Source organism: Callospermophilus lateralis, chromosome 2 (genome assembly GCF_048772815.1).
Source record: "Callospermophilus lateralis isolate mCalLat2 chromosome 2, mCalLat2.hap1, whole genome shotgun sequence".
Classification (NCBI taxonomy): Eukaryota; Metazoa; Chordata; class Mammalia; order Rodentia; family Sciuridae; genus Callospermophilus; species Callospermophilus lateralis.
In genome coordinates this window covers 59,521,471-59,535,483 of record NC_135306.1, presented here as the reverse complement: position 1 = coordinate 59,535,483, position 14,013 = coordinate 59,521,471, and the positions used below count along the sequence as shown (strand labels likewise).

The window sequence follows — 14,013 nt, the reverse complement described above, 5'->3', positions numbered from 1 at the left end:
CTTTTAAAATTTATGTGATCATGTATATGTACATTCACATATATGCATATTTTCCAAAACATATAGTATCACATGTGTAAGTAAACTGTCAAAGATTCCATCTAGTTAATAGAAACTGGATTCAAATTCCTATCTATTTTGTTTTTGCCTAATGTCTTATAGATGCATAATACATTACTTCTTATACCTTTGCAAATATCTTAAATATATTTATTATAAAACCTCATTCATTCTGTTTAGTGATTAGTTCATAGACCATGGCTTTGAACTTTACTGCTTGGGCTTACTGTAACAATGGGTTAGAAGTGGCTTGATGCATGCTTTAGACTTGATGACTATGAGTCCTTCTGAGTATAAATAACCTTCTTCAGGGTCATTTGCCTGGGTTGTGAGGATGTCTGTTGGGTGAGTGCTTTTCTGGTTCCTTCTTATAGATTCTTTGGAATTCTGTTTCTGCCCAGCTTTAAAGTTAAGCATCTGGTTTCTTAGTTCTGCAGTATAGGAATACTACTAGATCTCATCACAAGGCAGAAAGGCAATCTAGCTCCTCTTACTCCCATCTTATTTTGTACCTGCTACAGAGTATATATACATACTAATACTTCAAAAGTCTAAAAGCCCATGTAGTCATCATCTTGGGTTATAAGACTACAACTGTCTTTTTTCTGAGGTTTCCCTCTTTGTGTTTAGCACTTGGAAACAGCTCTTTCTTACTTGCTAACCTAACTAGAATTTAATCATATTATCAGATATTTCATCAACATCTCTATTTATGAAGAATGAATAATTCCCTGCATCAATTTAGCTTGTCATAATGGCAAAAAAAAAGTTACTCAAATTTGAGTTGGTTCTAAGTAGCTCTGTGCTCTATGCATTTAAATATATAAGTCTGTGTGTGTGCTTGTGCACATGTATGTACACACATCTCATTTTTCAATATTTTCCTTTCAATGTGGTAAGGTGTTTATACCACTTAAAACATATTTTAGGATGCAAATGTAAACAACCTCATTCAGCTTCTTGTACTAACTAGTCTTCCTCTTAGATGTTCTTTAGTTTCCTTTTTTCAATCTCAAATTCAACAGGTAAATTTATTCTACATTACTGATAACTGCTTTCCTCCAAATAAACAGACTTTTAATATCAACAAGGTAAAGCTTCTCAGGAGAGTAGAAGATTTAATAGAAAACAGATCTGGAAGGAAAATGGCATTTTTTTTAAATTTTATAAGATACAAAGTAAATATATCCCTCAATGGGGAAAATGGAATGCAGGAAAAACACTCATAATACATATAAGTTCCTCTATTTAAATTGTGATCCCTTCCTTCAAATTTCCTTCACCTTATGAAAAATCTTGTCTACCAAACTCTGGAATCAAGCTCAAAGCAAACAACAGTGAGAGAGAAACAGAAAGTCACAGATATGTTAGCATGAAAATGTCATCTGTTAGCTGTCCAATCAGGCAATGTTCTTATCTCTACACAAAAGGCTGAATTAGATATATGCATCAGAGGGTTAACCATTAGTCTTTATTCTGTAGCACTGACTTTGTAAAGGAAGCATAAAAAGTGAACACACCGCATGTCATCCATGCTTTGGTCAAATTATGCAAGCAACACAGAGACACAGAAGGGGATTCACTGCCTCATTTCACTTGCATCAATAGATATGGGTTCAAGAAAAGATAAAAGACTGAAATAAAAAGATTATTTTTGACAAAGAAGAAAGGCATCCTTCTTATCCTTGGCTCTGACCAGCTGCTTAAGAGGAGCTCATCTTTAGATAGAAACTGTTCCTTTAATTTTTAAAACACTATCAGCTTTGGTAGTTTATAAAACAGCTTAAAAAAAGTATGAAAAGAAAAAAAAAAAACTATGCACAAGTAATGCTAACAAACAAGGGTAGCATACCTGTTTCTTCCTAGATCCTCCAGCCAAAATCAAATTGGTGTCTGGCCTTTGAAATCAATACTTCTTTTTATTTTCCTTTTCTCTTGCTGATTAGCATTTCTTCCAAAACCATACCAAGATCAAGTCCACTGTCTCATTAAAGTTAGACCCTTAGAACATTTTACTGAAATTCATTTCCTACTTAAACATCATAACAATGCTAGTCTTTCTCATGGCCCTACAAAAGAACACCTGAGATGCAGAATGGCAACAATGACACAATCAACAACCTTGCACATAAGACTTACCACGCAAAACTGTGAGCCTGGTGGAGACAATGATTTCATCCACTTTATTCGAGGCCACACATTCGTAAACGGCCTCATCCCGAGGAGTCCGTAAGGGTTGTATTCTAAGAACTGATCCAGATCCATCGTCAAACTCTATTACCTATTAGAGGAAACAATAGCTGTCACAGGTGTTGTTATAATTGCCCACCTCTCAGCTAACCCTCTCAATGCAGTGGTAACTAGCCACCAGTCTCTGAATGAACTCAGCATCATTCCAAGACTGAGTTTAGAGACAGAGGTAAAACAGTATAGTCTAATTGAAAGAATTTTCTACCAAACAAAAAGAAAGACATAAAACTACATATGCAAAATGGGGATTTCTAATGCAACCGAAAACTGCCCTCAATTGACACATCAACATATTCAGTATGTGTATCTAGGTAATTTATGCCTATTAATTCTGCAAGGGACTTGCAGTTATGATGGATAAACTTCTCAAATTATTTGGTCTTTGACAGTGCACATGCACATGTGATAATAACTGAACTGTAAGGTGAAGAATTAAAGCAAGCCACCACAAACAGTTCTGTGGGTCTGAAGTATCTCATCCTGAACAGTACAGATGAGCAAACCACGAAGAGAAACTGCATAAATCTAGCACTTTGGCAGTCAACGAGATGGCATTCACAACCCAAAGACCTGATGACATGCATTAATTCTGCCATAAATCATTCCAGCATTTCTTCTAGCTTAGCATTTTCTGCATTTTTAGGGCATTCTTGCTGTAAAATGGAGGCTTGCTTCACCAGGCAGAAAATTAATGTTCTAAACACCAAACCTGAATTCACCATCATTATGAACTCTATTGCAAAACAGCTTAGCAACACTAGTAATCATGCCATCCAGCTAATTCAGATACTAAAAAAAAAATGATGGTAATAATGATGATAATGATACATATGTATATATAACTATAGGGTCTGTCACCTGTCTTTTTAAAACTATGCTATGTTCTATCAGCTGCTCACTCAAATGACACTTTTTTTTTTAACTACAAGTGGTACTTCCATGTGCCTAAATTATGAATTGAAAACGTTTTACAAATATGTTCATGGAATGCTTAATCCCAAATGATGTTTCAGCATATAGAGGAAGGAGATCAAATATTTTAAAATATGTCCATATTAAGTCCTTTGTATATTCCATATTCATCCTAAATTCATGGAGATATCCAAAATGTTCCACTTCTCAAAGCACCACAATTTTCACCCCTATTAAGCACACATTTTAAAATAAATCTACTATGCATCTTAGGGAAGAAACAGCATAGTTATTAGAATCTTGGTCAAGAAAATTAACTTCATTTAAACTAAAAAAAAAAAAAAGTGTACCAAGGATATGTGTGTGTATGTGTGTTTGTGTGCATGCACACACATACACACTCTACATGCTGAAAGAAATAACCTGAAGACTAAGGTATTCATTTCATGTTTAAACCACCACATCATTTGTTATATTTCAAATTTCATCACTGTGATTAATAGGTACTTTATACATACGAACCATATATCACTGACACTCTATAAAAATGAGCACAATCAAATTGTTCTGGATTTTGTAGTGCTATATTTCTTTTAATTAGAATGCACTTTTAATCTGCCAAATTAAAAATTGAACCTAGATTAAAATCTTAGGTTAAAAAAGGAAGCATGTTGGGGGTCTCTATACCACCTTAAAAAACAAAACAAAACAAAAAAAGTTCAAGGTATCCTCTCCATGTCCGAAATTGCAGCTGTGACATTGTGTGCTCCCTCCATTCTTTTTCTTAGTTACTTACCGATTTTTCTTCTTCAGAATGAGCAAATTTCAAAAACTTAAGACCCCTCACAATACTCAAAGAGTAATACAGAAATGGTGTTTCACCATCTTGGATGCACTGGGAGTTACTGAATAAAGAAAATCAATTTGTTCTCTAGGTTCCTGCAATTTCAACCTGTTTGAGTATGTTTCTTACAGGGTAGTATTTTACACTAAGATATTGTAAAAAATGTCTCATTTAGGTTCATGCTATTTTCCTATTCAAGTCTATTCCCCTTCTTTCTAAGAACTGAAACTTAAATCCCAATCCAGGAAAACACCATCCTCTCCAGAGTTGTAAACCATGAGACTGGATGGAACTGATTCCATTCCTGTAGATTCTGCTGGTTTTAATTAATTAGCCTACACTATTCACCTGCCCACACAGATTGGTTCAAGAATAAACAAGTAACTCAGAAACGCCAATGAGAAAGGAAGTTTCAGAAGAGTCAAGTTTTCATATATCCTCTAGACTTGGTCATGTAAGGACCAACCTTAAGAGGAAGCAGACTGAGGTTGGAGGTGACAAATGCATCCCAGGAACGCAATTTAAGTCCTTGCACAAGCAAAGACAAAAGGCAGCCACTTCAACTCCCAAATTCTCCTTTTCAAAAAGCCATTTAGAGTTACATTACCACACACAACATTATGAATGTCACACCTCAGAGACTACAATATCTTATCAGAGCAAAGGAAACAGGTAACATATAAACCCAAGACAGAGCAGATAACATTCTTCCCCCAGAGAAACAGAACAATGGACCTAATACCTCAAATCTCTGATTGCTGACTTTCTTTCCTTTTTTGTTCCAGACAATTTTAGGTCTTGGGTCTCCTGTAGCTTGGCAAATGAAAGATGCAACTCCGCCAGAGACCCCTGTCTGATCAACCGGTGTTCGTGTAAACCTTGGAGGTGCTGAAATAAAAAGAAATAAACATCACAATTAAATGGAAAATTGAAATACAGACCAATATCCCTTTGCAACTACTCCCCCATAACCCTTAACCTCACACATACATAGGTATACCAGGATTACAAATTAGAAAAGCACCTTTTACTTCTCAGGGTAGTTTATAGGGGAGGTAGCTTCCTGGTCAAGTTATCTGTTATGCTTTTTATTGCTGAAATCTATATTAAAGCAGAGATCCAATAACTTCCGAAAAGCAACATCACACATTAATTTTTATTACTAGTATAAAAAAAATCCAATTTGTCCTCTGTAACAAAATGAGCTCATCAATCAAAGTGAGTAAAATTTTAGCTCTTTTCTTTGATGCCACTATCAGGACCCTGCCAGAAAGCAGCATTACCACTGCTGAGCTATTAAAATTAGTGACATTTGAAAGAAATTCTAGGGAATTTTAAAGAGATGACAAAAAAAAAAAAAAGTGGCCCTGAATTAGAAGGTATGGCAAGAAAGAAATAAGGTGAGGGAGGGAGAGTGACTTTCTAACCCAGATATTGTGGGCTGTCTTACTTAAATCCACAATTGAAAAAAAAAAAAAAATGAACCAAGAAGACATTAAATTCACAGAAAAAAAAAAGTATTTTATTTTTGTATAGTACTGGGGATGAAACCCAGGCCCTTACTTTATTGTTATTGAGTCAGGGTCTGATTAAGTTACTGAAGTTGGCCTTAAACTTGGAATCCTCCAGCCTTAGCCTCCAAGAGGCTGGGATTGGAGGCATGTGCTACCATACTCAGCCAAAAAGGATATATTTAAAGAAAGATAAAGACTACCTACTAAAGCTTAAAGGCTGGAACTTGGAAGGTTTGAAAGCTCTTAAATATTCCTAACATTCACTTCCCTTTCCTTAAAACCTTATTTTACATCTCATATTTCAAAATTCAGAAATATATCATCAAACAATGATATGAAATGTAGATGAGTGTTTATGCACAATGCTATTCATCATGCCATTTGTTTAGTAAAAGATTATAGGTAACATAACTATCAATATAGAAACTGGTGTTGAAATGAACCATAGCAGAATGATGGAATGATACACAATTGATAACTTATAAAATTTTTATCACATATCATGATAAATACTTATGATTCAATGGTAAGCTACAAAAACATATGGAATTATGTCAGAGGCTATCTGAAAAATAAAAATGGACACATGAAACTGGACAAAGCTTACTAAAATCATGATGGTGGTTTGCAAGGTGGTATTTTAATGTTTTTCCTACTCCTTTATACCTTTCTTACATCCTTGACTTTTTACACTGATGCTATAATTGGCATTTTTTTAAGAACATTTCACTTATTTTGCATTTATGATCCCTATTCAAGGTTTTTTTCCTGTTGTTTAGTTATATATGAATGAAAAGTGGTTTTTAGCAACTACACTAACATGCATTTTGAAAACAATCCTTAAGATTTTAAAAGAAAAAAATACCAGTGTCCATTCCTGCTCACCCTCATCACTGTTTTCTCTACTTCAATTCAGGTTTTCTGTTTCATGCTCTTGCTGCCTTGAGGGAGTATCTGACTGCTGGTGTGTTTTCCCTGCATTCAGGAAAACTAGATTCCCAGCTCAAATCAATTATTGTTTTATGGTTTTAGATAGATAGAGATGGATAATATAGGAAATTTAAAAAAAATAAACTTCACTGTTTCTTCACTGTAAACATAAGCTATTTGCAAAAATCCCTTACAGTTTTAAGGTTTTATAGCTTGATATAAGATTTTCATAAAGGGGCAAATATAGAAGTGAGAGGAGAGAGACATCTTTGTAAACTGTGGTTCCAGGAAAAGAGCCTCCACCTCATCAGCAACTAGTTGGTGGAAACACAGGGACCTGGGGTCTGTTTGTGTTCAGAAAGATTAGGAACAAAAAAAGGGCTCTAACATGCTGCTAAAATACCATGTCCTGCAGCATCTCTAAGTAGCACTATGAACTAGAAGCTATGGGAAGTACTTAAAATTATTTGAAATTCAGTAACCCAGAGAATGGAATAAAAAATACTGTATGCTGATATCACTTTGGAAACAAAGACATTACAAGGTTTTTAATTTCTCCTTCTGCTGTTAAAACAATGCAAATTGATAATAACCACTCCCTTGTCAATACCCAATAGAGAAATTATAATTACACAATTAAAATTCCTAGAAATCTCCCTGGAAAAACAAAGTGCATTGAATTGCCACATTAAATTTTACAATACTGTCAATTTCAGGTACCTTCTCTTATCCATATTCTAAAAACTGTCAATGAATGAAAATGAAAATCCATGTTAACAACCCAGGTTTCCACGTAAGGTCTGTTTTGAAATTTCTTACAACAATGCTTGAAGGGAATCTACAGTTATCGTATGACATGAAATAAACCTAGAGGTAGGGTGCCATTTTCCCTACACTGAGTTTTTTTTTTTTGTTGTTGTTTTGTTTTTGTTTTTTTAAGGGTTACTGTATTAAATACAAAAATTTTCCTTCTAAATAAAATAGAAAGACAAATTTGCATACATTCAAGGATGACTGTAACAGTCCAGTGTTTTCCAAGTTTGTTTTTCATTTATTCATTTTCTGATCATATATGGAAGTTTTAGGACAAATACAGGCAAAAATAAAAACTGCCAAAGACATAACCACTGGGTGCTACTATAAGGATTTTACTTCTGAAGACCAAGTCAAATAATGGAATTAACCTATTTAACTGTGAAAAACTTATTAAAATAACAAATTAGCATCTATTTCAGAATCTGAGACTATTTTTCTAAATCCTTCTAACTACCATTGTAGCCAAGGTATTGACTTTGCAATCTTTAAAAAAAAAAAAAAAAAAGAATCCTTTCAAGAAACAAGAAAGAAGTGCAGTTCCTTCAGGTGGCCACTTGTCCACAGAGGTTTTTGGTTTTATTGTTGTTGTTGTTTAATATGAAAGACAATGGCTTTCACAGATAAGAAAACTATGGCTTTCTTATGGGATCTGCTATTCATTTCTCTGCATTTGCCCACTAAATATAAAACCACAGAAAAGATGTCATCATTTTATGATTCAAAGTAAGATTCTAGATAATACAGTAAAATCCTTTCAGTGTGCATGTGTGTTGCATAAATAATCATTTTGCCTGGTCACTTTCACAGACCAACTCTGTCAATGCCAGGCAGCCAGCCAAAGAAAAGATGTGAGACAGAGAACTAAACTTAATAATACCAACAAATGCTCCAGGACAGTGAAATCTTTACTCTGAAGGGTATAAAAATTCAGAGCACCCACTTTCCCTTCCATTTCATGTCATTAAAGGAGCTAGAGGAAGCCTCTGCCTTCTTTGGTCATGGATAATGTCCAAATTTAAATCTCATTCTGAAAAAGGGAAAGGGGGGTAAAGATCCAAGTAAAGGATAAGATAAAGATATCTACTAAAAAGTCACAAAACAGGACAGCCTCAGACCTGAATAATGAAAATCCCCCTTTTTTTTTTATTTTATTTTTTTATTGGTTATTCAAAACATTACAAAGATTTCAGAATCACATCGGTTACACATCCACATTTTTACATAATACCATAATAGTAACTGTTGTATTCTGCTACCTTTCCTATCCTCCACTATCCCCCCTCCCCTCCCCTCCCTTCTTCTCTCTCTCTCTACCCCATCTACTGTAATTCATTTCTCTCCTTATTTTTTTCCCATTCCCCTCACAAACTCTTATATGTAATTTTGTATAACAATGAGGGTCTCCTTCCATTTCCAAGCAATTTCCCTTTTCTCTCCCTTTCCCTCCCACTTCATGACTCTGCTTAATGTTAATCTTTTCCTCCTGCTCTTCCTCCCTGCTCTGTTCTTGGTTGCTCTCATTATATCAAAGAAGACATTTGGCATTTGTTTTTTAGGGATTGGCTAGCTTCACTTAGCATAATCTGCTCTAGTGCCATCCATTTCCCTGCAAATTCCATGATTTTGTCATTTCTTAGTGCTGCGTAGTACTCCATTGTGTATAAATGCCACATTTTTTTTATCCATTCATCTATTGAGGGGCATCGGGGTTGGTTCCACAGTCTAGCTATTGTGAATTGTGCTGCTATGAACATCGATGTGGCAGTATCCCTGTAGTACGCTCTTTTGAGGTCTTCAGGGAATAGTCCGAGAAGGGCAATAGCTGGGTCAAATGGTGGTTCCATTCCCAGCTTTCCCAGGAATCTCCATACTGCTTTCCATATTGACCTCACCATTTTGCAGTCCCACCAGCAATGTATAAGAGTACCCTTTTCCCCACATCCTCGCCAGCACTTGTTATTGTTCGACTTCATAATGGCTGCCAATCTTACTGGAGTGAGATGGTATCTTAGGGTGGTTTTGATTTGCATTTCTCTGACTGATAGAGATGGTGAGCATTTTTTCATATACTTGTTGATTGATTGTATGTCCTCCTCTGAGAAGTGTCTGTTCAGGTCTTTGGCCCATTTGTTGATTGGGTTATTTGTTTTCTTATTGTTTAATTTTTTGAGTTCTTTGTATACTCTGGATATTAGGGCTCTATCTGAAGTGTGAGGAGTAAAAATTTGTTCCCATGATGTAGGCTCCCTATTTACCTCTCTTATTGTTTCTCTTGCTGAGAAAAAACTTTTTAGTTTAAGTAAGTCCCATTTGTTGATTCTTGTTTTTAACTCTTGTGCTATGGGTGTCCTATTAAGGAATTTGGAGCCCGACCCCACAATATGTAGATCGGAGCCAACCTTTTCATCTATCAGACGCATAGTCTCTGATTTGATATCAAGGTCCTTGATCCATTTTGAGTTAACTTTTGTGCATGGCAAGAGGAGGGGATTCAGTTTCATTTTATTGCATATGGATTTCCAGTTTTCCCAGCACCATTTGTTGAAGATGCTATCCTTCCTCCATTGCATGCTTTTAGCCCCTTTATCGAATATAAGATAGTTGTAATTTTGTGGATTGGTTTCTGTGTCCTCTATTCTATACCATTGGTCCACCCGCCTGTTTTGGTACCAGTACCATGCTGTTTTTGTTACTATTGCTTTGTAGTACAGTTTGAAATCTGGTATCGCTACACCTCCTGATTCACACTTCCTGCTTAGAATTGTTTTTGCTATTCTGGGTCTTTTATTTTTCCATATGAATTTCATGATTGCTTTATCTATTTCTACAAGAAATGCCTTTGGGATTTTGATTGGCATTGCATTGAACCTATAGAGAACTTTTGGTAATATTGCCATTTTGATGATGTTAGTTCTGCCTATCCATGAACAGGGTATATTTTTCCATCTTCTGAGATCTTCTTCTATTTCTCTCTTTAGGGTTCCGTAGTTTTCATTGTATAAATCTTTCACCTCTTTTGTTAGGTTGATTCCCAAGTATTTTATTTTTTTTGAGGATATTGTGAATGGGGTAGATGTCCTCATTTCCAGTTCAGAAGATTTGTTGCTGATATACAGGAATGCCTTTGATTTATGCGTGTTGATTTTATATCCAGCCACTTTGCTGAATTCATTTATTAGCTCTAGTAGTTTCTTTGTAGACCCTTTTGTGTCTTCTAGGTATAGGATCATATCATCCGCAAATAGTGATAATTTAAGTTCTTCTTTTCCTATTTTTATGCCTTTAATTTCTTTCGTCTGTCTAATTGCTCTGGCCAGTGTTTCGAGAACTATATTGAATAGAAGTGGTGAGAGAGGGCATCCCTGTCTTGTTCCAGATTTTAGAGGGATGAAAATCCCCTTTTTTATTCTAGGAGATATAACCATCAATGCTATAGTTGGTCAAGGGCGGGGGGTGGGACGCAGGGGGGGGGAAGTATCAAGAATATAAAGATGAGGAGAAGAGTATTAGATTATTATTATTATTATTATTATTATTATTATTGTTATTATTATCATTATATATTACAGGTATTATTTCATTCCATTATTGTTAGAGCTAACTGCCAGGACTTCCCACCACTCCTATTGTCACTGCCTCTGCTCCCCACTAGGGCTATTGTAACTAACTGCCTCTGCACCCCACCTGAAGTTGCCAAAACTGTGCTTTACAAAATGCATATCTGCTCAAGCCAATTTTGACAAGTGGAAAGTATCTTTTATTAAACTAATGCCAGACATTGCAGAGATCAAATTACTTTTCAACCCAGAAAGTCTATTTTCTAAACATGGTAAACACGCATATGAGTCAGAACACAGGCATGGCTGACATTCTAGACTGTGTCTACCGCGCTCAGTGGTCATTTTCAAAGGTGCTTGCATTCTCCAGATGCATTCACAGAAAAGACAGTAGCTCCAGGAATATAGTAGATCATTATTTTCCATACAACTCAAGTGGAGCACAGGCTGCCAAATGATTTTTAGATTGTTTCTTAAAATAAAATCAATGCACAGTACCTTTGCACAAAATGGTCGTAATATTTTGGCGCCATATCATGTTTCAAGTTGCTAGGCTCTCAAGACAAGGTGGTGACCTGAATATGCATTTACAGCTATTACCTTTAGGAGAGAAAAACCAACCAAGAACATGTCTTTGGCCATCCTGAACAAAATACTCTACTAAGGACAGAATCTTCCCTTTAGGACAATATTTGAAGCAGAGCTAGACATGAACAGGGAAGATCCATTGAAAAATACTAGTAATATCCATGGAAGAATAAAATTGATGAGAAATTCTTAAAGGTTAAGAAGGCAACTCAGGTTGGAGGTAACTGAATTGGCCAACAGAGAATCATCTAAAATAGAACCATAGAAGGATCACATGCTACCAAGTGAAGAAGTGAGGGTGCCATTTGTTCAATTTAATTCTAATTAATAAGCTACTTCTGTGGACATCAAGAAAATATGTCGCATAGGGAACAAAACTAACGGCATGTAACTAATTGGCTTTGTTTCTTTTAGCCGATTAACATTTTGTTAAATAGAGAGCTTTTTTTTTTTTAAAGGGATATTTGTCAGAATGCTGTACTTAAAATCTTGGGAGGGGAAGGTTAATCATAATATTAAATGATACTAAGGGGGAAGATAAAAGAACATTCCATGAGAATGTGCTGGTAGTCCTGTTTTGGGCATCTTCTTCCTCCCTAAAAGATGTCTACAGAATTTATGAAAAGGTCTATAGAACCCAACGCTGGTCTTTCTCTGTATTGGGATGAAGGCTTTGAAGAAAAGGTCAGGAACAGGCCTCCTCAAATGGGAATTGTAAAGCACAGAGGTGCATTAGTGATGCTTCTAGAAGTAATGGCTGGTGTGAAGGTTTAGGAGTAAGGGCTTTACGTTCCTGTCCAGTCACAGCACATCCTATTGCCACTGACCCATACATGGAGACTAGCCAGAGTTTGAGTGGATGCTGGGTCTTCTGTTAGAATTAGCCTGAATTTCGGTGGGTAAGGGTGTAGGGAGGATGTGCCTCAGACAGCAGTCCAGTTACATGAACACACCATGAAGAGAGACGTCCCCAGGTAGATGTGCAACTGCTAAGGAGGGCAAAAATCATGACACAAAAACGGAATGGGTGGTTTCCATAATAGATACGCAATGTAAACCACGGCCTATCATCACACAGGATCAGAACTGGGTCACCTCTTGATGTCCCTGACCAGGACAGGTTTTCAAAGTCAAACAGACTATTCCTGAATCATTTATGGTATTTCATTTTTAACACAGCTCCCCAAACAACCCGTTAGCCTTAAAATGTGATTTATAGGGCAAAATACTTCAAAATAAAATAACTGGCTTTACTGAGTTCCAACTACTAGACTAAATACTTTATATAGATCTTATACTATTTTCCAAAGCCCCACAACGTGTAATGCTTACTCTTCCTTTTTTAAAAAGCTTTCAGGTAATATAGATATTTGGATAGATGGATAGATGAATAGATGGATGAGAGGGAAGAAGGGAGGGTGAAAGGAAAACAAAGAAAGCTCACTGAGTTCAAGAGTGAGTCATGAACTTTTGATCTCATTGTGAGGCCCTGGTATTTTTATCCTGCCAAACTACAAAATGGAAAGTTACAAAGATACTGTACAGACGATATGACATGAGTCAATTTACTGTACATTGAGGCTTGTTTTATTTAATATACAATGTGTAGTGATTGCTTTTTAAAGGGTTTAGCAAGTACCTTGTGTATATTACAGCGATTATTTTTCACTAGCGAAAAATTTCACCAAGACAATACTGCCCAGGTAAGTTATTGTAAAGTGGGGTAACATGCCAGGAGCCAAATGAAATCAAGAATAAATTAACCAATAATGATTCCTGGACAACAGAGGAAAAATCAATGCTACAAAATCATACACAAATCATCTCAATTCCAAGTTTGGTATCGTAAAGTACATTAACTTTATTCTATGTATATGCTCAAATTGTTCAGAGAAGAAAAAGACAACTACCCTATTAAAGTTCTTGAGACCCATTTATCCCATTCCTTTTCAACCTCAGCAACGAATTTCTACATATGTCTACACCACTAAATTTATTCAGATCTCAACCCTCACTTCTTTGAGAATGACTACTAAAGTGGCCTACATTGAATGGATTCAACTCTGTGCTTAACTATTAAATATTTAACTTGCAAAAAATAGATACGTATACCAACAGAAAGAGCAAGGGGGGAAGGGAGGGAGAAAAGGAGGGAAGGAGGGAGATGTGACTTAATGAAATGTATCTCCAACTTGAATCTATCTGATCCTTATTTCTGATGGAATGAAAAGGTTCCTTCCAGCATCTCAAAAAAGTGTTATGTTAGAAACACACCATGCTGTCTGCCTTCCTAATCCTTCTTCTCTTAAGTGTACACTTATATTTGTGGCACTTTGATTTTCCCAAAAACACATACTTAAAAACTATCTTTTCTTTTCTTTTTCTTTCTTTCTTTTTCTTTTTTTTTTTTTGGAGACAGGGTCTCACTCACTAGGCTTAGGGCCTAAGTTGCTGAGGCTCCTTTTGTGATCCTCCTGCCTCAACTTCCTGAGCCTCTGGGATTACAGGCATGTGCCACCATGCCCAGCATTTTCTGACTTCT

General features: G+C 35.9%; 1 protein-coding gene across 1 annotated transcript in view; it reads right to left on the bottom strand.

Moving 5' to 3' along the window:
* Ptprd (protein tyrosine phosphatase receptor type D) overlaps window positions 1-14,013 on the bottom strand; it is a 382,192-nt gene that overhangs the window by 284,536 nt on the left and 83,643 nt on the right. The window contains exons 2-3 of the mRNA XM_076845982.2: window positions 4,809-4,954; window positions 2,200-2,341 (exon numbers count right to left, since the gene is read on the bottom strand). Of these exons, the coding sequence (XP_076702097.1) occupies window positions 2,200-2,341; window positions 4,809-4,954 (288 nt within the window). The remainder of the gene's footprint in view (window positions 1-2,199; window positions 2,342-4,808; window positions 4,955-14,013) is intronic.